Source organism: Taudactylus pleione, unplaced genomic scaffold, assembly GCF_031769625.1.
Source record: "Taudactylus pleione unplaced genomic scaffold, aTauple2 ptg000678l, whole genome shotgun sequence".
Taxonomy (NCBI): Eukaryota; Metazoa; Chordata; class Amphibia; order Anura; family Myobatrachidae; genus Taudactylus; species Taudactylus pleione.
The window spans coordinates 2,932,738-2,958,914 of record NW_028285080.1 but is presented as its reverse complement, the minus strand read 5'-3'; the positions used below and the strand labels follow the sequence as shown (position 1 = coordinate 2,958,914).

Genomic DNA, 26,177 nt, shown 5'->3' with positions numbered 1-26,177 from the left:
ACAGCATATAGGCATGCTGCATATCATTTTCATCTACGTCCTATTCACATCACTTAGCCATTAAGATGCACTGTAAGGGAAAAAGTTGCATGAAAAGACGTTCAGCACCACCGAGTCACATGGCACTCACACGTTATGTGTAGCGCGACTTGTAGCACACAGAGGATAGATGTATGTGGACACATCTGTATGTAGTGAAATTATTTTAGTTTAGTAAAATCCCGTTTGTACCAAAATTTTGTACAAAATATTCTAGTTAATTCCTATAAAATGGTGACATTAAATATTTTAGTGATATCTTAATAATAATTGTAATAAATACAAGTAATGTACAGTAGGGGTGTGTACATTATTCTAAACTATTATAAAAAAAGCTATATTTTCTTAAAAAAAGAAAGTGCACCAAAGAAATGTTTAGCTATAGTCTGCCATTTAAATGTAATCATAGTTATTTTGTTTATATAAGTGAGTCAAAGCAGAATGTGTGCTCTGCCACAAAGCAAGATGTTTAGAACACACATGTAATACATACTAGTGTTATAGTGAATAATACAAATACAGCTTTTCCTACTTGCTCCCTCTGCTCAGTAATACCCCCTAACTTGGTTTTGTGTATTGTGAAAAATCCCTTAAAATCAGTTTAAAAAAAAATAATCTAACAGTATAAAAGTGGGATGTCAAAGGGGGTTACCGAGAGTGGGAGGACACAGGGGGTTTCAGAAAGTGGGAGGGCAAAGGGGGTTACATAAAAAAAAGCAGTTTTTTAAACTAGAAAAGCACCCACTCTGCCAGGGCTGCTTTCCCCATAGTTAAATGCCTGTAATATCGAGATCATTGAAATATTGCTGTTTGTACACAGTGACATTTTTGTGAACACTTAATGGACCAAATACAGTACAGGTTGCTTTCCTGGTTCATCACACATTTAGGAGTATATTTACTAAATTGCAGGTTTTTAGCAGTGGAGATGTTGCCCATAGCAACCAACCAGATTCTAGCTATTATCTTCTAGAATGTGCTAGATTAATGTTAGTAGAATCTGATGGGTTGCTATGGGCAACATCTCTACTACTAAAAACCCACACTTTAGTAAATATACACCTTAGAATCAGTGTTAATAGTGTGTTTACTACAGCATATAAATTACCCCTGTTGTAACAGCCACTTAAAGCTGTGGTGAAGGTGGAACGTACAGTGTGGATACATGAAGTGGAACTCAGCTGATGATTTGCAGAATTGTACAGTATCTACAAAATGCCTTTTTACATATTCAGCAATTAAATATACAGTAAGTCATGGATAATATCACAAATGAGAGAAATGTCACCATTTTATAGTGACGTTTTATAGGCACCTTTAATTGTATAAAGTAGTATGTAGTTAGACTCTTTAGTAATAACCTGCTGATGCCAGCCCAAACCTTAAAACCCAACTTTGCTACAGTTCACATAACATTTTAAAATATCCTGAAAAGAATATGTTAATGTAGCCTTAACAAAGGGTATGATAATATTTTCTGGCAATATCAATGACAAGACATAAACTCAGTGAGTCATAAAACTAAATTTAGAAATAAGTGTATAGAAGATATTTATTAGTGTTCAACATTACTAAAATGTTAAGCTACAGTAAGGCTGGATTTACTAAAGGGTCCAAGACAATAGCACCTCGGCATGAAGGGAAGCAGCGCTCATGCTTGCTACACTATGCGCAGCTAGACCTTAAAGAAGAACTCCACCAACAATTATAATGATAAAGTCACCCCAGCCTGTCATCAACTAGCAGACATGTAGTGGTCCTGTGACATGGACCCACCATCACCTGTTGTCCATGAAATACTGATCCCTCAGCACCTAATCAATTCTCCTTTACCATCCATATACTGTATCTAGAACATTGCGGCACTGAATGACCGGGTAAGTAGGTAGGAGAAATGACCATTGGTCAGGTGCCACAGTGGGGTTCCGGATACCAGACCCATACAGTTTTGCTAATTAGAATAAGAGAAGTATTATGATAATATAAGTTATCCAGGGAGTTGTCCTTTACAAGGTTGCAGGTTTGGCAAAAATGTGGCTTAGTCATTGTACTAGTACTAGCATGCCCCGGCCTTTACTGCTTGGCAGAGCTGAAGGATACCCACTGGGGAGCCAAGCCAAAACAAATGTTTATACTGTTCATCCAAACATAGATGATTTAAATAAAAAAACACATCATGCATTATATAACAATTTAGGGTCCGATTCAGATGTGGACGCAATGCAAACATTTACGTAGATTGAGCGATTGTTGGTCATTGTGCATGCGTGTAAGCCGTACTGTGCACACACAGCGATTGTATTGCGATTACACTCACATAGAAGGTTCACTTACAAAGTGAGTGACAGGTAGTCAGCGTTGGGGGAGGTAACAGGGCGGCTTTAAACACTGTTTTATGGACGTCCATAAATTAGCCATTGCATCCTTGCTCGCAGCAGGAGAGCCCTCTGTGTGTCTGGAGACCCGCTGTGCCTGCGGCATCTTAGACTTACTCAGGAGGCTGATGGCCGCCTGATCCGCGTTTGATGTTTCCGTTTTTTTACGTGAGCGGCGGATGTGAGATGCTGTCAGTAGGCATCTCTGTGCACCGGATGGCGAGTGAGTCTTTTGCATATTTTTGCTATTGCGATCGATGAGTGATCGCGTCCATCTCAGAATCAAGCCCTTAGTCTACTAAATATAAACACATATGATAGTTTTGAATTTTCACCTCAACATGCATGCTAATCACAGCAAAGTCCAAACGCTACAAATAGGTGCCCAAGTATACAAAATGGAAAAAAAAAAAAAAAAATACATGCACTACACACAAAGTAGAAAAAAAATTACAGACATAAAAATATACCAAAGCAAGTGAAAGGAATACGTGGAGATGGAAAGAAAAGAAAGAGGGAGATATTTGCCAACCTATAAGAGGCTGAGTAGTAATTGAAGAGTTTGATTCCGAACGTAACATTTTACTTCCATGATGATGAACTAGGGAGAAATGACAGAATACCAGTCAAGTAAAATAAAGAAGGGTATTTAGTTAATAAGGTAAAGTAATAAAAGACTTATATAAGTAAAAAGAGATACTAGAAAGAAAAAAACTCCAGATACAAAGTGCACAGAAGAAAGATAAACCCAAAAGGGACGCACCACATTCTTTAAACAGTCCCTAAACATCCTAAACCTGTGTATCCGGATGGAAGATCGACAGTCAATACAGTAGATCGACACCAGATGGTCAACAAGCAATATGTCGACATGGTCAAACGGTCGAATGACGGAGCAGAAGGTCGACATGGTTAAAAGGTTGAGAAAGTCTAATTGGCGACACAGAAAATGGTTGACACATTTTTTCCCATGGTTTTTTTTGTAATTTTTAAGGTTAGGGTTAGGTACTTGGGGGAGGGTTGGGGTTAAGCTACCAGAAGGGACGGTTAGGAACTAGGGAGAGAGTTAAGCTAGGGTTATGCACTAAGTGGCCCCCAGATATTGTAGAACTACACATCCCAGCATGCCCTGCAACAGTTCTGCTATTTGGACATGCTAAGACTGTTGCAAGGCATGCCGGGATTTGTAGTTCAACAACAGCTGGAGGGACGCTTATTGCCAACCCTTGCACTAGGGGAAGGGTTAGGCACCAGGGTTAGGGTTAGGGTTAAATCACAAATAATTTTTTTGTCGACCATTTGAACCTGGCGACCATTCAACCATATCAACCTTCTGCATGGTCGACCAAGTCCACCTTTTGACCATGTCGACCTATTGTCTGTCGAACATCTGGTGTCTACCTATTGACGGTCTGTCTATTATACCACACCCTTAAACCTGAACTCATTAGATTGCTGAGATTTTGCTCCGAAATGAGCTCGGTTTATTACATCTGTTTTCCAGTGTTTTTACTGTCAGAGCAAATTCTTATTCTTTACTTTTTTTGTAAACAGAGAATAAGAGGTTACTTTTATTCTGGGCATGATTCTTACTTGTATGTTAACAATGTATATGTTTTAACTTGAGAACAGAAAAATGTAGCTACAGCACCCCAATCATGAAACAATATAACACGATAATAGGTGGTGGGGTCATAGCTTTCAAGGCCAACTTATGGAGCATACACACGGTCAGATTTGTCAGACTTGTCAGATTTGTCAGATGAACGATTTGAACGATTGAACGATTTTTGACTGCATTAAAATGAATGGAATCGTCCAAGTCTGACTGCAAACCCATCAGATGTAATGGTGCATACACACGATCAGATTTTTTCTTCAGATATGGACGATAACGATTTAAAAATCGTTCAGTCGTTCATATCTGATGAAAAATCGTTCATATCTGACATGCCTGAACGATGGACGATCAACGATGCGCGTTCCCGTTTGTCAGATAACGATATCTGACATCTGATGGGTTTGCAGTCAGACTTGGACGATTCCATTCATTTTAATGCAGTTAAAAATCGTTCAATCGTTCAAATCGTTCAAAACTTTGGTCAAATCGTCCAAATCGTTCAAATCGTTTAATCGTTCAGTCGTTCATCTGACAAATCTGACAAGTCTGACAAATCTGACCGTGTGTACGCTCCATAAGATATCGTTATCTGACAAACGGGAACGCGCATCGTTGATCGTCCATCGTTCAGGCATGTCAGATATGAACGATTTTCCTTCAGATATGAACGACTGAACGATTTTTAAATCATTATCGTTCATATCTGAAGGAAAAATCTGATTGTGTGTATGCACCATTAATAATCATGTTTATGTATTAAACATTGTATGTTGTTACTATAATATTAAATATTTCCAACTTCAAATACATGAGTTAAAAAAAGTCAGCCCTATGTCCCCTTACATTCCGTTCCTTAAAAGGGACAAACGAATCTCAGGAAAAAATAGGAAAACTTTAAGTTAAAGAATGGAAGGTGTAAAATGATAGGAGGCTATGCTGTGACCTGATCATATTCTCTCTGCTTCCTGTGTCAAAGAAGTGTAGGGCACAAGGCATACATAAATGAATTAGAGTAAAGTACAATATTATTAGTATAATATTATATTAATACTTGGTGGCTGCTGTCCCTACATATGCTAAGCATGGAGAAGAAGACATTAGAGGAAGGATTGCTAATAAGCGCTGTGCTGTCTAGTCATAAATGACTCTACAGTGATACTTTAGGCTGACTACATAATAGTAATATCATGTTTGTCTTAGGTAATGGGTGGAACACAGCTTAAACACTTTGGGCCTGATTCAGAGGAGGACAGAATTAAAATATGTGTCCTGGGGGTAACCGCTGGGGAAGCATATCGTAATTGCATGGGGATCCATGGGGACTGCACAATGGCTGCTGTGCAGTAAACAAGCAGCTTTGGGCCAACATTACTCATTCATTTGCGCAAGTGCAACAAGAAATTTGGCGTGAGGCTGTGACGGTATTTTCAGGGGAGCATATTTTACAAACCGAGGCGAGTGATGGAGTTTCTACTAAAATACAAAGCAGGCGCAACGATCTTATTTGGAAGACATATACAGAAATGAGATTCCATTTGCAGAGCTGAATTATTGTAATGAGATATCGGGTGCGGACGGTGTATTTTTAGGGGTGTTGTGCAGAGGGGCACATGGCCATTACCACCCCGCAAAAGAACTTCCCCGCAGCTCAGGCCTGGTAGTCTCTTCTGGCCTCATCTTATATTTTTGATAGGGCCCCTTTTGCGCCTCTACTGTATGTTGCACTTGAGCAGAGGTACGTAATTTCTAGGAGACATGAAGCCTAAATTAATCATGAGGCTAAACTGAGCAGGGTTACGAAAGTAGTAGGAGGTTTGGCCTTAATGTGACAAGAGTGCACCTCTTCAGAAGTTTCTACCTAGACACACTTTTTAGTTACAGAAGTGGCTTCTTAAATAGGGGGGGGGGGAGCGTGCACCTAGAAATGCACTGGGAGGCCCGTAACGGCTCACTGGTGCAGTGTGCGCTATGCCTCAGTACAAATGGAAACGCCAGTTAAATGCATGATGCAATAACAACAGAGCCAGACTGGCCCACAGGTATACAGGGGAAATCCCCGGAGGGCCCCACTCCTTTATCTAGGGGTCAGTAACCTGATGGAGCAGGATCATGGATGAACTTGGGTGCTTTCTTTGTTTCTATGGAAACTACACCAAGATTAGCCCTCCTGTCAATCAAAGAGGGTGGTACTACCACTCCCCTGTTCTCTTCTTTATAAAGGGCCCTTTTTTTGCATGTCCTCCCTAATGGTTGGTCTAGCCAATATTTACTGGCTGGCTACACCCCCTCTGGTGACTAGCCACACCATTTAAGCTGGGGCACCTACCACTGCCATTCATGCCCAAGTTCGACACTGAATAACACTAAAGAAATGTAATTTTATTGGATTATTACCTGGGAAGCCTAACAAAATAAAGTTGACCTACAGTACTCTTTAGTAGCAAACAGAAAGCAGCCAAACATAATCTAAGAAAACCAGTTAATAAATTGTTCATGGCACAAAGAATTTAGCTAAATTGGTATGATTTTTTTTTAAATGTAAAAAAAAGCTTGTTCCATTTTTCAACTAAAATTAATTTGTGGTTAAAAACTCTGAAATGTAATAAATTCCATTAAAGAAAGCTGGCATCAAAATATAGCAGTGGTTTTCTGGCCTATTCTGATTACTAAACAATATGCCATTTAGTGTGGACGACACTTGGCTTACCTCTACATGGATCGTTTTTTACTAGGAATTCATCTAGCGCCATCCATCCACCACCAACTCGAACCATCACTGTGCTCCTTAATATACGGACAAGGCGGAGTTGCTGAGAATCACCAAACTTAGGAGAAAGAAGAGCGAAAACGTATATAAATATATGACTGTAAATGAAAAGACCTTAATGTACATGCAGGTAAATGAAAGTGCAATGTAAACCATATTAGTGACCCAGAGATGAGTGCTTTGGAATCTATGTACATAGATCTGAAAACACCCAGACAACACCAATTGAAGCAAATTGATTAAAGCAATGGGCAACACTGACAGCAAGGAAGGAAATTAAGCAATGCAGTGAGTCAGTAAGATATCCCATTATATGATTATTTTCAGTAATACATATAGTAATGGCTAAACTCAAATTAGTACATTGATCTACATAATCTAGAAAAGGAGTATGGAGATACAACAGTAAAAGCTGACTATAAGCAGCACTGTATCATATCTCTCAAATATATCACATAGCAATCTGTTAACTTTTAGAAAATGTGCAGTGAAAATCTAAATGGTTGTTGTGGGTTACAACCCCATGTATACAACCTACACCAGGGCCGTAACTAAGGTGGTGCGGACGGTGCAGCTGCACAGTGCGCAACATCCCTGAGGGTGGAACCGGCCGCCCACTGCAATCACTATATGCCAGGCGCCCGCTGCTATATATTAATAACGGTAAGGTGCACGGCGCCCGGCTCTGAAGTGCACACTCCCGACCCGGTCTCGCAATGTCTGTTGGGATGGGAAAGACATCTTCTTGATGTCTCTCCTCCGACAGTTCCTAGGGTTTGGTCAGGTGCACTCTGTGAAGTAGGCAGCGCGGCATCCAGCAGTGAGCAATGACTGCACTGCAGAAGGACCTGGTCACAGTGACAGGTTCCCCGGCAGTACGGGAGGGTGGGGCCTTGCGGTTAATTAGCAGGCTGCACTCAGTGCAGCCGCTTTCCAAACAACAGTCATGTGAACTGCCGGCATCCTTTGCAGCAGCCAGAGGATTTTCCGCAGGGGCTGCTGGGAAATGTAGCCCCTTTCCACCTCTGTGATCAGTGTCATAGATGGGAAGGGCCTACGTTTCCCAGCAGCCCTTGCGGAACGTCATTTGGCTGATGCAAAGGATGTCGGGTATCTGGTGTAGCCGGGGGCACGGTTGGCTGTATTTCCCCTTCGCGCTAGGGACCTGGAAGTGACGTGAGTGAGGGCGGAAGTGTAGTTCCTGCCCATGACAGCCAGCTAAAGAAGAACTTTGTCCCCACTTACACAAGTTTGTTGTCCCCTCGCGGGCTCGCTGTGCTCGCCACATGGTTATATTCCCCCTCTATGCCCACTTGGATGGCAGGGAATGACGCTGGACACTGGCTGATGACATCAGGGTCCTCTCGGTGAAGGGGATTTAGACATTACCCCGGGGGCAGGGGCCAGCAGCATGGATACATACAAGGGCAGGTCTCTCTTCAGTGGGCTCCCGTCTGGCCACCTCTCTCTTCTCCTGCATGCAGAGACTCGGCATTGCTGATGGTAAGCACTGACTACAGTATGTGTCTATGTTTGTTTACTGAGACTGCATATTGTGTGCATATGTGCTGAAAGTGCATGGTGTGTGCATGTGTGCTAAGACTGCATGTCATGTGCATGTGTGCAAAGACTGCATTGTGTGTGCATGTGTGCTGAAACTACATGGTGTGTGCATGTGTGCTAAGACTGCATGTCATGTGCATGTGTGCAAAGACTGCATTGTGTGTGCATGTGTGCTGAGAGTGTATGTTGTGTGCATGTGTGCTAAGACTGCATGTCATGTGCATGTGTGCAAAGACTGCATTGGGTGCGCATGTGTGCTGAGAGTGTATGTTGTGTGCATGTCAGTCTGCTTAGAGTGCATGGTGTGTGCATATGTGCTGAGACTGCAAGATGTGTGCCTGTGTGCTGAGACTGCAGGGTGTGTTCATGTGTGCTGAGACTGCATGGTGTGTGCATGTGTGCTGAAACTGCATGGTGTGTGCGTGTGTGCATGTGTGCTGAGAGTGTATGTTGTGTGCATGTGTGCTGAGAGTGTATGTTGTGTGCATGTCAGTCTGCTTAGAGTGTATGGTGTGTGCATATGTGCTGAGACTGCAAGATGTGTTCATGTGTGCCGAGACTGCATGGTGTGTGCATGTGTGCTGAGACTGCAGGGTGTGTGCATGTGTAATGAGACTAAATGATGTGTGCTGGGACTACATGGGTGTGTGTATGCAATTATGCATATGTGCTGAGGTTACAGAGACTACATATGTGTGTGTGCCGTGACAACAGTCAGTCCATAAGTCTGTGCCCTCTGGCTGGAGCAGTCATTTCATGCACACAGTAAACCCAGCATAACAAATATTGGAAAGTAAAAATAAAAATTATGTCCCTTTATTTTTGGGGGGTCATTGATGCTCTTTCTCGCACAGGGCACCGAAATGTCTAGTTACGGCTCTGATCTGCACCATCTAATAAAATCTACACAATATTGAGGTACGGTACAGTGCTATTTGTGCTTATACCAGGGCTTGACAAATTTTTCTAAAACCTAGGAGCCAGTATGAAAGTGTAGGAGCCAGACCCCCCATTCCCCCGGGGCAGCATTACTGAGCACCTACGCCCCAGGCAACCAACCCCCATGGCCACACCACTAACGGGGTACCCCAGGTTTACCACCCTCCCACAGCCACATTATTGAGCAGCTAACCAGCCTCTCCAGGCAACCAACTCCCAGAAAGACCACCCCTCCGCAGCCAAAAAACCCCGGGCAAGCAAAGCCACCACCGGCAGTGGCCAAACTAGAGAGTGGTGGGCCCAGAAGCAAGAATATGCTTTGGGCACCCCTATGCAGTTCCCCCAGTAGTGGTCCCCCTATGCAATGCCCCCAGTAGTAGTCCCCCATCTGCATTGCCCCCAGTAGTAGTCCCCCCTCTGCAGTGCCGCCAGTAGTAGTCCCCCCTCTGCAGTGCCGCCAGTAGTAGTCCCCCCTCTGCTGTGCCCCCAGTAGTAGTCCCCCTATGCAGTGCCCCCAGTAGTAGTCCCCCCTCTGCAGTGCCCCCAGTAGTAGTACCCCCTCTGCAGTGCCCCCAGTAGTAGTCCCCCCTCTGCAGTGCCGCCAGTAGTAGTCCCCCTTCTGCAGTGCCCCCAGTAGTAGTCCCCCTATGCAGTGCCCCCAGTAGTAGTCCCCCCTCTGCAGTGCCCCCAGTAGTAGTACCCCCTCTGCAGTGCCCCCAGTAGTAGTCCCCCCTCTGCAGTGCCGCCAGTAGTAGTCCCCCTTCTGCAGTGCCCCCAGTAGTAGTCCCCCTATGCAGTGCCCCCAGTAGTAGTCCCCCTATGCAGGGCCCCCAGTAGTAGTCCCCCTATGCAGGGCCCCCAGTAGTAGTCCCCTCTGCAGTGCCCCCCTATGTATTGTCCTTAGTAGTGCCCCTCTATACAGTGCCCTAGTAACACCCCCCTCTGCAGTGCCCCCAGTAGTAGTCCCCCTATGCAGTGCCCCCAGTAGTAGTCCCCCTATGCAGGGCCCCCAGTAGTAGTCCCCCCTCTGCAGTGCCCCCCTAAGTATTGCCCTTAGTAGTGCCCCCCTATACAGTGCCCTAGTAACACCCCCCCTTATACAGTGCTCCAGTAGCAGCCACACACCCCCGTACAGTGCCCCCAGTAGCGGTAACCCCCCTATGCAGTGCCCCAGTAGCGGTCACACCCCCTATGCAGTGCCCCCAGTAGCGGCCACCCCCCTATGCAGTGCCCCCAGTAGTGGTCCCCCTATATAGTGCACCCAGTAGTGGTCTCCCTATGTAGTGCCCCTTTAATCAGTGCCCCTAGAAGTGGGCACCCCTATGCATTGCCCCCAGCAGTAGTCCCCCCTATACAGTGCCCCTAATAGTAGTCCCTATTATGCAGTGACCCCCGTAATAGTCCCCACTATGCATTGCCCCTAGTAGTGGCCCCACCCTGTACAGTGCCCCAGTAGTGACCCCCCATACAGTGTCCCCAATAGCGGCCACCCCCACCTATGCAGTGCCCCCACAGTGTCCCCAGTAGCGGCCACCCCCCCCTATGCAGTGCCCCTTAAAAAAAAAGAAAACGCAACTTACCTGATCCACGCTCCTGCCGACGACCGCCGCTGTCCACTCCTCCTGGTCGCTCTGCACCATGGGAGAGACGTCATGACGTCTCTCCCAAACTGCTGCGGGGTGAGCCGGAAGGCGGAGCTCATTTGTGAGCTCCAGCCGGCTCACTCCGTGGACGACGCAGCAGCCAATGAGAGTCTGACAGACTGTCATCGGCTGCTATAACAAACATACAGCCGCCGCTGGCAGCTGTGTGTTTGTTACTCTGTAGTGTGGACCGCGCTCACTGTCTGCACTACAGGGCCCGAGGGTTGCTGAAAATCTGGTCACCAGGCAACCAAATCTGGTCACCATGGCGACCTGGCCCCCAGGTTTTGTCGAGCCCTGGCTTATACTGTATTGTTGTTTAAGACTCCTTTTTCTAGATTATGTTAGTATTATACAATACTCCCAGCCATGCATGGGTTAAAATATATATATTTTAAATGGATTATAACCAACGCACATTTGCTAATGTTCTGCCTATATCTATAGATATGTTTAACATCTGCAGATATTTTGACGTAAACATAAACACAGCTCACTAAACTCCACCACAACTGACACTATGGGATCTATGTACTAAGCAGTGATAAGTGACAGAGTGAAAAGTGATTAGTCTGATAAGTGCCAGCCAATCAGCTCCCAACTGTCATTTTTCAAACACAGCCTGTGAGATGACAGTTGGAAGCTGATTGGATGGCACCTTATCACAGACTTATCACTTAGAACTCATAAAACACAAGATGGTTTTAAAATATGACCCCGCTTGAGGAGCCACTTACATAAGATTGTAACAACATTAGGCACTGATTTACCAAAATATAACCTCTGAGTCTAAGTCAAAAAAGGTGATTCAGGCTATCTATGAAATTGATCTATGATGTTTTCCAACACAATTTTGTTTTACTGTAATTTCCTGGCTTAAATGTAAAAGTGACATGTCATCCGCTATGCACACTAAAGTGGCAAACAAAAAACACCAGATTAAATAGATGCAACATAAAACAACCTCACTATTGGTTTAAAATCTCCTAATCCCGATGTGCTCACAAGATACCTCTGTGCCTAAGACACCCAGCAAGACTCTAGTGCTCCCACAATGGCCATGGCTTATTCCTTATACACACTGTGATGCAACACTTTGTCAGAACCAATTCAAGGACAGTACAGTGCTGTCTGTGGTTTTTATGGAAACGGGCACATGTGTTACGAAAAACATATTTGCAGCAGATTCCATTTTTTAAAAATTAAATGTTATAGACTACAGAAGTTCATAAGGAATTTTGTTCTTGTGTGGGTTTCCTCCGGGTACTCCAGTTTCCTCCCACACTCCAAAAATATACTAGAAGGTTAATTGGCTCCCACAAAAATTAACACTAGTGTGTATGTGTGTGTGAATTTGGTAGGGAACAACTAGTGTACATTCGTGTGTGAATTTGGTAGGGAACATAGATTTTAAGCTCCACTGGGGCAGGGACTGATGTGAATGTCTAAATATCCTCTGTAATAAGCCTTTCATGCCATGTACTAAACTGTGCATGGGGCTATGGTAAGCATAAAGTGCTTATGCTGGGCATGGAGCTACTGTATGTGTGGCGGCCACAGGACTATGGTAACAGTGTACTGAATGCGTAATTATGGTCATAAGGTTGTTGGATGGGCACAACATTAATATGACGGTGGTTGGCACAAGCCTATTATACAGGGTGTTTCACTCGCTATTGGCCCCAAAGTTTTTCTTATAACTTTTAAAGTTATTAATGTCATTTAGTGAAATTTGACACAGCCCACGGTGTGCCTGCGTGTTACGTGCCGATATGTACCGGTACACAGCTGAACAAGGCGTATTTATTGTCCAGACGTACTGGAAAACTGAGTTGATAAAGGTTTATAACGGCACATAACACACAGGCATGATGAATGTGGGACTGTCAGAAGCAGGAATACCTACTGACCAGCAGTGGTGGCTCCAGAGGTGGGGCTGCAGCACCGTCCAAAATTCAAATAGGGGAACCACACCAACTGCCATCCTCACTGCCATCTTCACTGGCAGTTGGTGTGCCTCCCCTATTTGAATGTTGGACTGTGCTGCTGACTAGGGTGGGGAACAGCTGGCCTTCACTTTGCGCATACATGAACAGCTGGCCTGGATGCTAATGGCGAACACTTTAACACTTGCTATGACTTCCTCATATTTCTCATAGACCAAGCTATGTCTGTGTTCACTAAATTACGTCAATCACTTTAAAAGTTATAAGAAAAACTTTAGGGCCAATAGCGAGTGAAACACCCTGTACTAGACATGGCTATATATGTTGTGATAGTGGGAATAAGGTCTGTACACAAGGCTGGACATGATGGTATGACTTGTATGTGGAGGGTAAGAGGCTGTTATGCTATGTGTAAAAGTGCTGTATATCAATGTATGTGGTAGGCATGAAGCTGTTATACTGGGTACACATCTGTAAATGTTTTGCATCGGGCTTTATCTTGATGATGGGAAGCTATGGTGTTTTGGTACACATTGGGCTGTGTTTGGGGGGCATGTAGTGTTATGCTGTTAATGGGTATTCTATGCACTGTGTTTTATGTCATATATTAACTATGTAACATAGACCATGCACGTGCCAAGCCTGTCACAGCATATTTATGTGTATTCAGATTACTGTACACACTATTTATTTTCTCACAGTATGATGCAATGCTATATGGCCCTACATAATATAGGAAAAAATCTAAGTGTTCCTATAACAAGTTCTGTCTTTCAAAAGTCAGACATGACTGGTATTCTCCTAATGCAGCAATTTACCATTTCACATAGAGCACATAATCTGTGTCCAGCCACAGCAATCAGCAATGCATAATAAATAGTACTGCGTACTGTATAGTGCCACAGAGAGGTATTTGAAGTCAGTGGTGTCAAACAATAGTAAAGTCCCTTCACCAGCACAGTTATGGATTTCAGCAAGCAGAACATGATGGGTGTATAGGTGATAGTAAGGTGGTAGTGATCATACATCACAAGCTTGGATGAAAACACATTACAAACATTTCACTGGTTTATACCTGATTTCCCAGGAAGAACTAATAGCAAAAGGAAAAAAATGGAGAGAAAATACAATTAGTGTATTTATACCTTTATTTATTTATGGAAACCTTACATATAGAATCATCTGTGACATCAGAGAACGTCTGTCCTTCTCTAATGTGTTATATTGTACTGTAATTTCACGTACTATCTCTGCACATCCTGTTACTTGAATGGATTGTGAGATCTATAAATTGCAAACCTTACTTACTTAGTATTAGCAATTCCTGTCTGCAGAAAAAAAATTCTGTTATATGGACCTAAAATAACATTTTAAGGAGAAAATTAATCAAGGAGCAGGATTTTTGCCAGTTTCTGAACCGCCTTTGATTTTTCCCTCCAAAACACCAAATTTACTATCAAATGACTTTGAGGGTCTGAGTTTTCACTGGCAGCGATATTTGGTGATGTGCAGTCATTTCAAAACCCCTAATACACATGCGGTATGGCCAAACTGCATGCAATTTACGGGAAATCGCCATAAATAATAATCCTTTCATTAATGGCTTGCGCTACTTAGCATCCTGTTGATCTTAGGTCCTGGTCATCTAAGCTTGTGCCGCACATTTAGGTATGTCCATCTCAATTCGGAGTAATATATATAACCATAGAACTAAAATATAGTACCTCTACATCTTCAATAATCATTAGTAGTAGTAGTAGTAGTAGTGTAGTTGTATTTTAAATTATTTACCTACAATAACCTTTTCTAAATCCTTATAATCCATTGGGAGAAAAGAACATTGAAGGGGCACAGACTGTTCCCAGAGCGAAATTATGTAATGTCCGGTAAACCTGACTACTTAATATATGGTCAGCCAATTAGAAGCAGTCTCTCATCCTTCAGATATATTTATTTGTAATATTCACTCTATAGAGTTCAGACCACATTAGGTTTCAGCTATCTCACCTCTTATAAACACATCTTGTTATAGAGGTTTTGTGGTGGTTTTAAAGCTGTTCCTTGATTAATCTACCTCAAAGACTTTAATGTAACTAGATATCGGGAAAAGTATGATAAGCGGATATTTTATTTAATTTCGCAAACACTACTAGAACAATTACTATGAGCATATGATTGCTTGCTACATGTTACAGCAATTTTCCTGTGGACCTGAAATGGTCACCAATGGCCCTGAGAGACAAATCTTGCAACAAACCAAGGAACAATCCAAGGAAAACACCAGAAAAACCCAGCCTGTGTCACTGAAACCCATGAAGAAGACCTATATGTATTAATCATTTTAATAGATGAACAGGTCATAAGGTGACCAGCCTAATATCTGATTCAGCCTTTGATAAAATAGACTAACTTGTTGAAGGACAGTATTATACAGTAAATTAAGGATGCATTCTGAAGTCTCTCATTTCATAACCTCAATAGATGATTTTGACTGGGGTTTAATTTGCCCTGATATGAAGGGATATAAAGAAAATGTCTTCTAAACAATACTCTGTATGCCAGTACGTGTAATAAAACACATTTGCCACACTTACCCTGTATTTGTTGTCACCAATTTGCTCCACCTGGAATCGCTTGGCACACTTACATTTAGCCACTTGTCGTGTCACCTGTAAAGACAAATTATAATGCTTTCCATGCCCACATAACTGACTTCATTGTTAATGCATGTAAAGATGTAAGGTTAAGGAATAAATAAAATATATAAGGAGATATGGAACAAGTACCTCATCTTCAATTTTGTCAGCATCAGTCACAGGCTTGTATGCATCTTTGTTTGGGTGTAGTGCTGCCACAAATTCATAGTAGTCAATGTAGCCATCACCATCGCGATCAAAGATGTCAGCCACAGCGCTCATCTCTAGGCGGCTAGTAGGAAATTCTAGAAAGAGAGAAGCAGGATATAAAAAAAAGTTGCATGTATTTTACATTAATTACAGTCTAGATATTATTTAATTTCTAGGAATCTCGTAGTGACAACACAGGGTTAGCCGGAACAGTGTATCTGCTAAAATCTGACTTTTTAGAAATATTGAATGCAGTGTTTTCCAAACACTAACCTCAAAGCCCCCTAACAGTCCTGGTTTTACGAACATCTACTGTATACAGAGTTAATGTGACTTTATTAGAATCTCAGTCATTTTGATAACAATCTAGTTTCAAACTTGGATACCCTTAAAACCTGTACTGTGGGAACTTTGGGGGCAGAGTTTGTGTACACACTGAATTAATGTACAAAAGCTTCCACTAAAGTGGATGTTTCTTACAAAGCATGCTGCCTTGGTTTTGCAATTTGCACTGTTGGCACATGGATGGCCCGTCTATCACACACCCTGTGGCACACCTAGACTGCACTCCCAGAAAATGCTTCCACAACATAAAGAACAATTAGATGTGCGGGAAAGCAGAACCCCCCCCCCCACCCCAGAATTTCACAGTACAGAAGTGTAAATGTCAAATGGAAGTCTAGCCTGTTCGGGGCCCTGAGGTGAGGGGGGCCCAGTACCTGCTTGAGGGCTATACTCCGCATTTCTAAGCATTAGGAGGAGCTGGAGCATGAGCAGTGTACCCCCATGGTGTTTTCATGGGAGACATTATTATATACAGTACTGTGGAGACAACATTTTGTTCTGTAGAGGACTGTAAAGAAGATAATGAAACAATCATATTATGGGAAAGGAGTCATTCATCACCGCTCTAGGAATTATTGTCCATCAGTAAGTAATTAAATCATCATGAGACATTGAATGCAGATAATGCAGTTTTAGCAACAATAATGTATGTAACTATGTATCAAGCTTAATGGATAATTAAATTAATATCCTAGAATAACTTAATTACCTTATTTTCTGGAGCTACTATAGGATAAAGGATGACATAGACCATATGAGCTACTGATAAAGGGAGCTTATCACAATGAAACACACCGAGCCCCTCAGGTGTGCCCACCTACATGCAGATTGGATAGGGCCAATGGGCTGATTCTGAGTAAAGAAAGAGCAGGTAACTTTACACCTTGGTAAAACCATGCTGCACTGCAGGTGGGGTGGATTTCAAATGTGCAGAGAGATTTAGATTTGGGAGGGGCGTGTTCTAGCTTAAATGCAAATTGCAGTGCAGAATAAACCTGACCAGTATTTATGGGCTATATACAGAAGCAGTCAGTATTTACCCTGCAAGTAAAAAAAAGTAAAATAAATTATATAAGTGAACCTCCTGCACTGCAACATGTTTTTTTACAAATACAAAGTTACTTGCTTTGTTTTGCTTTGCTTCTAACTTAGGGGTATATATTCTAAAGTGACAGTTTTTAGAAGAGGAGTTGTTGCCCATAGCAACCTATCAGACTCTACTTAATTATTTAGCACCGTCTAGAAGATAATAGCTACGTAGAATCTAATTGGAATCGCTTAATATTGCATGGCGGTAAGAATGGTGTAGTTCTGTCATATCGGTCCCCAGTCTCATGTCTTTTTATTCAGATAAGCATCCTTGTCGTACTGCTATAGCATGCAAATCCACTAGTGGTGTACAGGGTACACAGACTTTGTGCTTTTATCATATTATCAGTGCAAAAATAAGCAAATTCAGTAAAAATACTGAGTGACAGGATACACGGCTCAGGTTTGTCCCATTTTCATGGAGTGCCAAATAGTCCCATTCGAGGATAGCTGTATGTGGACACATCTGCACTAAATACATTATAGTAGGAGGACTAATATTCATCACCTAAGACGTGAAAAATCGATTGCACCTGTGGGGAGACAAGGACCATGCGCCCAGAGGCGAAGCAAGTGGGAGGCTGGTGGATCTTGTGCTCCAGATGCAAAATGCTGGGGGAAGGGGAGGGGGCATAAGAGGAAGATGTTACTCAGAAGCTGGCCCACAATCTCATGCTCAGAGGAAGTGTCTATGGTAACTTGTTGTCTGAGCAGCATAGGAGTGCAGAACAGCAGCTGCAACAGTTAGGCACAAATTACAATATAAGGTAAGGTCTTAAAGGGGAAGTGAGAGACATGAAGGGCACAGCGAGAGAGCCATGAAGAGGGCAATGAGAGATACAGATGGTGTAGTGAGAGAGATACAGATGGTGTAGTGAGAGAGATACAGGTGGTGTAGTGAGAGAGATACAGATGGTGTAGTGAGAGATACAGATGGTGTAGTGAGAGAGATACAGATGGTGTAGTGAGAGAGATACAGATGGTGTAGTGAGAGAGATACAGATGGTGTAGTGAGAGAGATACAGATGGTGTAGTGAGAGAGATACAGATGGTGTAGTGAGAGAGATACAGATGGTGTAGTGAGAGAGATACAGATGGTGTAGTGAGAGAGATACAGAGGGGGCAGTTAGAAAGACATGAAATGGACAATTACATGTAGAGAGCAGTGATAGAGACATGAAGGAAGCAATGATAGAGACCTGGAGGGGGCAGTGATAGAGACATGAAGGGGGCAGTGATAGAGACATGAAGGAAGCAATGATAGAGACCTGGAGGGGGGCAGTGAGAGAGACATGGGGTCTATGTACTAAGCAGTGATAAGAGACAGAGTGAAAAGTGATGTCTGTGATAAGGTGCCAGCCAATCAGCTCCCAACTGTCATCTCACAGTCTGTGTTTGCAAAATGACAGTTGGGAGCTGATTGGCTGGTACCTTATCACAGACTTATCACTTTTCACTCTGTCTCTTATCACTGCTTAGTACATATCCCCCATGAAGAGGGCAGTGATAGAGACATGAAGGAAGCAATGATAAGACGTTTAGGAGGCAGTGAGAGAGACATGAAGAGGGCAGTGAAAGAGACACGGAGGAGTCAGTGAGAGAAATATGATGGGTGCCGTGAGAGAGCTATGGAGGAGGCGGTGAGAGAGATATGGAGGAGGCGGTGAGAGAGATATGGAGGAGGCAGCGAGAGAAATATGGATTGGGTGGTGAGAGAGACACGGAGGGGCCAGTGAGAAAGACATGGAGGGTACAGTGAGAGAGATATGGAGGAGGCAGTGAGAGAGATATGGAGGGTACAGTGAGAGAGATATGGAGGAGGCAGTGAGAAAGACATGGAGGGTACAGTGAGAGAGATATGGAGGAGGCAGTGAGGGAGACATGGAGGGTACAGTGAGAGAGATATGAAGGAGGCAGTGAAAGAGGCATAGAAGGGGTAGTGTGTGAGACACGGAAGGGGCAGTGACAGAGACATAGAAAGGGCAGTGAGAGAGACACCTGGGGCAGTGAGAGAGACATGGGGGCGGCAGTGAGAGAGACATGGGGGCAGTAATAGAGACACGAAGGGGGCATTGAGAGAGACATGGGGGGCAGTGAGACCTGGGGGAAGTGAGAGACATATGACGGGAGCTGTGAAAGCGATGGACAGGGCAGTGAGAAAGCTATGGATGGGCAGAGAGAGAACTATGGAGGGGGCAGAGAGAGAGCTATAGAAGGGCAATACAAGAGATATGGAGTGGACAGAGAGGAAGCAACGGAGGGGACAATGAGAGAGCTATGGAGATACAGAAAACCAGGCACATTTGTGAAAAAAAAAGGATTTTTACCTCATAATAGAGCATTTGTACTGTGCTTTGCCATATTCGTAAACAAGACTTGTGTTTCAACAAGCACACAGAGCAATGATGTTCACAGACATACAACATCTTTGTATTTGATAAGAAAAAGATCACAATGCTTTGCTTCAATGTACATTTTTGAACTAAAATGCTACATATGAAATGCAGTGACTTCAAAGATGACAAACAAGCGAAGTAACTGTTAAGATTCACCAAGAAGTGCCATCCTTTGTTAATTAATTACATTATGGGTCTGATTTTGAGTTGGGAGCAAAGCAAAAAAGTAACGTTGCACCTTGGCAAGATTCAGTAAATTTAATATAAATCTAAAGTGCAGTGCAGCAGTAAAACTGTCCAACATTTGTGTGCTGCACAGCCAGTATTTAAAAAAAAAAATATAAAAAAATAATGTACTTGCACGCCCTGTATTGCAACATGGTTTATCTAGGCGCAAAGTTAATAGCTTTTGTTGCTTTACTCCCAACCCAGAAAGATATAAATACATATACAGATACATATACCTTGATATCACTATAAAAAGTTATATTTGGTAGAACAGTATGACTCAAAAAGCTCCTGCTCACCCACAAAGAAACAGCACATGACATCATACAAATCTATCAATAACAATTGTGCAGACTGGTCCTGAACAACAATCCACTACACTGACCAATTGTTAGGCTTGGCATAGGAGTTCCTGCAAATGAATACTTACTTATGCAATCATATTGCAAATGACTGTTTTGTGACCTCAGTGTACATGGTAAAATGACATTAAGCGGCTGGTGCTGCAAGTTATGAACTCAGTGCCACTTACTTGAGGAAAGGATTCCTTCGATGAACTCTTGTCGTGTTATTTTTCCATCCTGATCTTTATCTATTCTGCGGAAGAAGTCCATCACACGAGATTTCTTATGGTTCATCCATCTCATATATTTCTTTCGCCAAATGTCAAAATCAAAGTTGGCAAACTCCCTCAGCTGCAATGAAAGGTGCTCAATATATACATTCAAGAAAATAATGCTGGTAGGTACAGAGTCAAAACTAGAAGAGAAAGATGATGTAATGTTGGTGTATAATCAATCATATGAATGGCTGTATGTCCCTCTGGTTAATATTTGCATTTAATTAAAAAAAAAAAAAGAGGTTGGTATTGCACGGAAACCACTGTCATGGGGATTATTTGTGTGCTTAATAACCTAACACCAAATGTCCCTAAAGTATATACTGTAAGTAAAGAAGTTATGAGGTCACACTGTGTGCGCACTGAGCGGAATGCACATTACTCATGCCATCTATCAGTGCCTACGGTAAATCAAATAATGACTTGTATTTGCAGGACATGCAATTTGGGCAAGGAGTGTCATTCTCAGAGGACTTGGGATCACCTCTCTCTGCTTGCCTATGTTTATTTCTCCATTAGATGTGCCCAAGGTTGTTATTTTTGGGGAGATTGTTATGAGTACATAATCAAACATGGGAATGTACAATACCTCTTCCAGCCTATCCAAAGCATCATTCAAGTTTCGCCTTCTCTCTAATGCCAAAAGCCACACTTGCTGCCATTTGCTGACAAGTAAGTTGACTCTGGGGTTCTTGGTTTCAATTGGTGCTTGTGTGCCAGATGGATATAAGTTAGGAGTTGGTGAACGCTTTCCTGTTAAAATATAGAACACTTTAATATTGAAAACTGAACCATAAATAAAAAGAAATTATTAAGTTTCAGCAGGCAATAGACAAATGCCTTTATCACTCTTTTAAAGAGTGCATACTAAGTGATAGCGTTTTATATAACAACACTGATCCACAGAGAAACATCAATACTCAGAAATACTCAGTAATACAGTAGATTAAATTTTTTTGCTAAACAGTACTTTCTGTAGGACTTTCCACTACATAATTATAGTGACTATTGTCATGTATTTCTGGCCCTTTAATACTTACGGCTTTGTCTTCCTAAGACTGGGATTTGAGATTGCCCTGACGTAGACTCAGCAGCTTTCCTCTTATAAGTCTTTGTAACTTTATCTACATCTGGTTGTTTTCTAGTCATTTCTTCCATAAATGCCTGAAAAATGACATCGCTTGAATAAAATGTGGCACAAAGTCAATAACCTAGTTCAAGGCCAAGTCAATGGAATTCAAATTACCTGATGTTCCTCGATCAGAGCTTTGACCTCATCTATCTCCTCTGGGATATCTTCCTTGTCTTTTCCATTGAGTGTTGTTTCTGCCCATTGTAACCACTCTAGCAGAGATTCCAGCAGCTCTTTCTTGGCTATCAAGTCTTCCAAAGCCACAGACAATCTCTGTTGATGCTGCTTTGCCCAGGTTAAGACCTTCAAAATGTCAAAACATATAACTATCATGTGGATGCTCTATGCAGTTTTCCTTCAATGGTCATCTTCTCTTACATACAGTAATGCCAAATCCTGGCAATCACTTAGATACTTCTACATAAGGTCATATTCTGGCTGGCATGTCAATGAATCCAGACAACCTTTCACAAAATGTCAGCAGACCTGAGTTTAACTTACTTTGGTCACCATTTTCCATTTCAGCAAGAAATACATATAACCTATCAGTAAAATAAATAACCACTGATAAATTAATAAAAATTAAAGGGGGTTTATTTATTTTATTTAAAACCTGCCACTCCCGATCGTGTTTGTGGCTGAAATTTAAAACGGAAATGATTTTACTAGCAAAACACAACTAGTAAAAACATTGGCCTTTTAAATTTCGGGCATAAACATGATCGGGAGTGCTGGGTTTTAGAACCCGACACTTAGTAAATAAACCCCTAGGCCTCTCTGAATCTATGGTGCTTTTGCAAAAGTTCAACCCTAAATTCTGATATCCATTATTCTTAATTATAACAAATGACCATTCTAAACATTTTTCACCAACCACAAAAAAAAATGCAACATTGCACAGTATTTTTTTTAGAAATGGAACAACATTAAACTCAATATATTTGTCAGCAGACATGGATTAAAGTATTGTGCAAAAAAACATTTAAAATGATTTAACATTTTGTACAGGTTGGGAAAACTCCTTATACAAAATACCAGTAAGTACAGTACACCTACCTCCTCAAATCTGGCTTTGATGATGGTTATCCAGTGCTTAATAGTAATAATGCAGTCCGGGTGACAAATTGAGAGTATTGCTTCTCCCATACCTGCTGCTTTATTTAGTTCAGACCTTTTTTCCTCCACTTTTCTCATAAATTCCTAAAACAAAGCACATTATGCACATATGCATGATCAAGGCTCCCTATGTAAAGAGTCAAACAAAATCAGAAAAAAAGTCACAATGACAAAATGTAATGATGGGGGTGTAATTACTGGCTATCTGAAGTACTGTCATGTCATAGACAGAATGTATAACTATATTAAAAAAAATGTTCTAGCTAAAAACAGCTGTTATCTTTTCTTCCTTTGGTCCATTGATTCCTATTAGTTATGTAACACCCTTGCACACGCTTGTCCACATACATGTGTCCTCATACACTGTGGCTTTGGTCGCGCCCAACAGATCATGCCGGTGCGCCAGGTCCCGGGAAGCTTGGCTGCGACGAGCGTTTTTTTCGCTTAAAATGTGCATTTTATTTGCACAAATAGAACAACAGGGAATGAATCTGAATCTGGGTAGGAAGCGGTGCGACGCAGCGGCCGCAGCATTTTCTCAAGCGATGTTCCGTTGTTCTTCATCTGTGACTTTGTACGTCTCTGCCGGGGATCTCGTACCATATGGTGTATTGAGGCAAGGCTTGTATGAGGACACATCTGTATAACGTAAAACTGACAAGGACGTGAAGAGAGGGGCATGTTCCATTTTTAGCATCTAGAGTCATTACGGCATTATTCGCAGAGAGCTGTTTTAGAAAATCAGGTACATAGTATATCGATGTTTTGCACAAGATGGGTACCTTTTCATCAGTAAGACAGTATAGGGAAAAATTACCAGAGAAATTTCATTGAAAATGCATGGGCCCATATGAAAATGGAGCATCAGAATCAGTGGCGTAAGTTCATCCCAGATGATGTGACTATGTTTCTATAAGGCCTATTTACTAAAGTAAATTTGCAGGATATGCCACCCCAAAAAAACCATTTCCAGGAGATATCTGCAGATTTATAGAATCCCCTCAATGTATCTGCATTCCCGGAGACTTGCACCGTTAGCTACGGTAATACTATTATAAGGTGGCGTTAGCTGCTGTTGCCTATGGTCTACAGATCGCAAAAAGTATCAGGAGAGGGATCCCTAGCATCCCTCCCGGGCATTCTCTACTCAGACCACTCATGTACAGTACCGCTGAAGGAGGTGAAGGGTTTGCATTAGGGTTGTGTATAGATCCCCTTCAGTTAATGTGCCTGGAACACATGCAAAGGGGTTGAGTATGGGCTGTCGGCAGTCAGGATCCCATCGTTCAGAATCCTCTCCAACATCCCGACACCTGTTGGTTGGTATGCTAACCTTCCCCCTCTTCCTACCCTAACCCTCCATCTTTGGTGCCTGACCCTAACCCTCTCCGCTTAGTGCCTAACCCTAACCCTCCACCTAGCATCGGCATCCCGACTGCCCAGATGCCGAACGCATCGCCATGCAAAGTTTTATAGCTCTACCAACATATACCAGAGACACAAGATAAGGGATAACATTACAGCATTGTCTATTATAAAGATGGAGAATGCACTGAGCAATGTAATGTTTGTATGAATGTATGTATCACCAGGGGTATCAGGAGGGAAGCCCTCCTGATACCCCTGGTGGAGGAAAAAGCCACCTGATGTGAGTGGGGAGCCCGCCTGATACCCCTGATGGAGAGGAAAACCACCTCATGTGGGGGCTTTGAGGAGTGAGTTTGAGTTAAGATACTGTAAAACTGCCACTGTGGTGGGACTACAAATCACAAATGCCCAGTCTATTGCCAATTGTTTCACATCCCGGGAAGTTGCTCCACCAAATATCTACCCCCAGACTCAGTTTCTGGTGCCCCAGGCCCCCGCTTCCCATGCCCTCTTACCCGCAGCTCTGTCTGGTGCATCCTTGTTGACATCCAGCTCCTGGAAGATCTGCAGGTCTGCGGCTAGAGCTTCCACCAGGGAGGAGTGGGACAGGGAGTTGTGGGTGAGAGGGGAAACCGGGACTGCTGCACAGGTCCGCAGCTATGGTGGCTGCCAGAGAGGAGTGGGACGGGGAGTTATGAGTGGGGGGGGGGGGGGGGCGGACGTGTATCACTGACATAAGAAGCTGCTGAAGAGCAGAGACACCAATGAGCAGGGACAGGCTATATACTGTAGATAAATGGAAGCAGCAGCTGATGGTCTGACACAGAGCCCTCCACTAGTATATGGTTATGGCAGCTTTCCAGGTGCAGGGAAGAGGTGCCATGTATTGAGCGGCTGTGACGGTACACTCTGGGTACATATTTACAGCCTGAAGTGGGGTGAATATATTGTGGGCAATAGAGGAGGTGCCCCTTCAGTGCTGGCGCCCAGCAGCAGGCGCCCCCATTGTCTCCCATAGTTCTGCCCCATATCAGAATTAGAGTGCATACACACCTGCACGATATTGGCCCGATTTAGCCAAATTGGAACGACAAATCGTGCATATCGTACAGTGTGTATGCCCAATTTGCGCTTACCCGCGGTCACATGCGATATCGTGTGATTGGCTGTGCTACACAGTCAATCACACAATATCGCATGTGAGCCTGTACATGTTAATGAAGGATGGAACAGTGATTGTCCCGTCTTTCATTAAATCTTTCAAGTGTGTACCGGCAATTATGCTATGCCCAGGGTGAAGGCAAGTCGCTCTGAACATCGGCACGATTGCCAGTCGTTTAGGTGTGTACCCAGCCCAATAACTTATGACTGGATTGGTATGCACAGAGCTAGAGAGCAACATGGAACCAAACATGCATTTTCTGTAAGGTAATCTATTCAAAAATAGTGGAATCAGTGGGAGCTCTCAGTGTATCAGCAAACAGTGAGCATGTGTGATTATAAAACAGATGTCTAAGCAGGTGTATAACAGGAACATCAATTACTAGCATCTAGATAACATTCAGAATGCCATGCAGGGGAGAGCCTGAAAACAACTTGTGTAAGTTTTATTTGCTAACTGTAACACACAGCATTTAATTCAGAGCTGGAGAACTGGTCAGCAGTATTGCATGGCTTTTTTATTTGTAAATGTCAACTTTAATTGGTGAAAGTTTCATTTCTAGGGGAGGGATTGGTATGCTCAGATACATAAATTTCCGAAACCAAGTATTACTAATAAGATGCAAACACTATACAATTAGATAAATGGGAGTTACACAATAATGACACCAAATTGAACACTGCTGTGGGACTGGATTATATAGCCCCACTAAACACTTTTCCCATTGTAATCTGGCTGGTCCATCATACTGTGCAATAAGTGACACTTAACTCCTATTTCCTGTATATTGTAAGCTTGGCAGCAGAACTTATTATGTTTGTTAATAGTTGTAATAACACATTGTAGAGTGGGCACATTTTTTTCTCCTGCACCTGTCATCTGATTGAAAAGTTCTGATGTATGATTCACAGAATAAATCGAGTTTATGGGATGATATCTCTCCAGTATTTCAAGCACAATTAATATTTTTTTCCAGTTGTGCA

General features: G+C 42.6%; 1 protein-coding gene across 1 annotated transcript in view; it reads right to left on the bottom strand.

Annotated features, from left to right (window-relative positions):
- DST (dystonin) overlaps positions 1–26,177 on the bottom strand; it is a 637,844-nt gene that overhangs the window by 8,293 nt on the left and 603,374 nt on the right. The window contains exons 93-102 of the mRNA XM_088455927.1: positions 22,605–22,748; positions 21,663–21,851; positions 21,457–21,580; positions 21,006–21,169; positions 20,330–20,492; positions 15,680–15,834; positions 15,488–15,562; positions 13,969–13,986; positions 6,743–6,860; positions 2,947–3,015 (exon numbers count right to left, since the gene is read on the bottom strand). Of these exons, the coding sequence (XP_088312053.1) occupies positions 2,947–3,015; positions 6,743–6,860; positions 13,969–13,986; positions 15,488–15,562; positions 15,680–15,834; positions 20,330–20,492; positions 21,006–21,169; positions 21,457–21,580; positions 21,663–21,851; positions 22,605–22,748 (1,219 nt within the window). The remainder of the gene's footprint in view (positions 1–2,946; positions 3,016–6,742; positions 6,861–13,968; positions 13,987–15,487; positions 15,563–15,679; positions 15,835–20,329; positions 20,493–21,005; positions 21,170–21,456; positions 21,581–21,662; positions 21,852–22,604; positions 22,749–26,177) is intronic.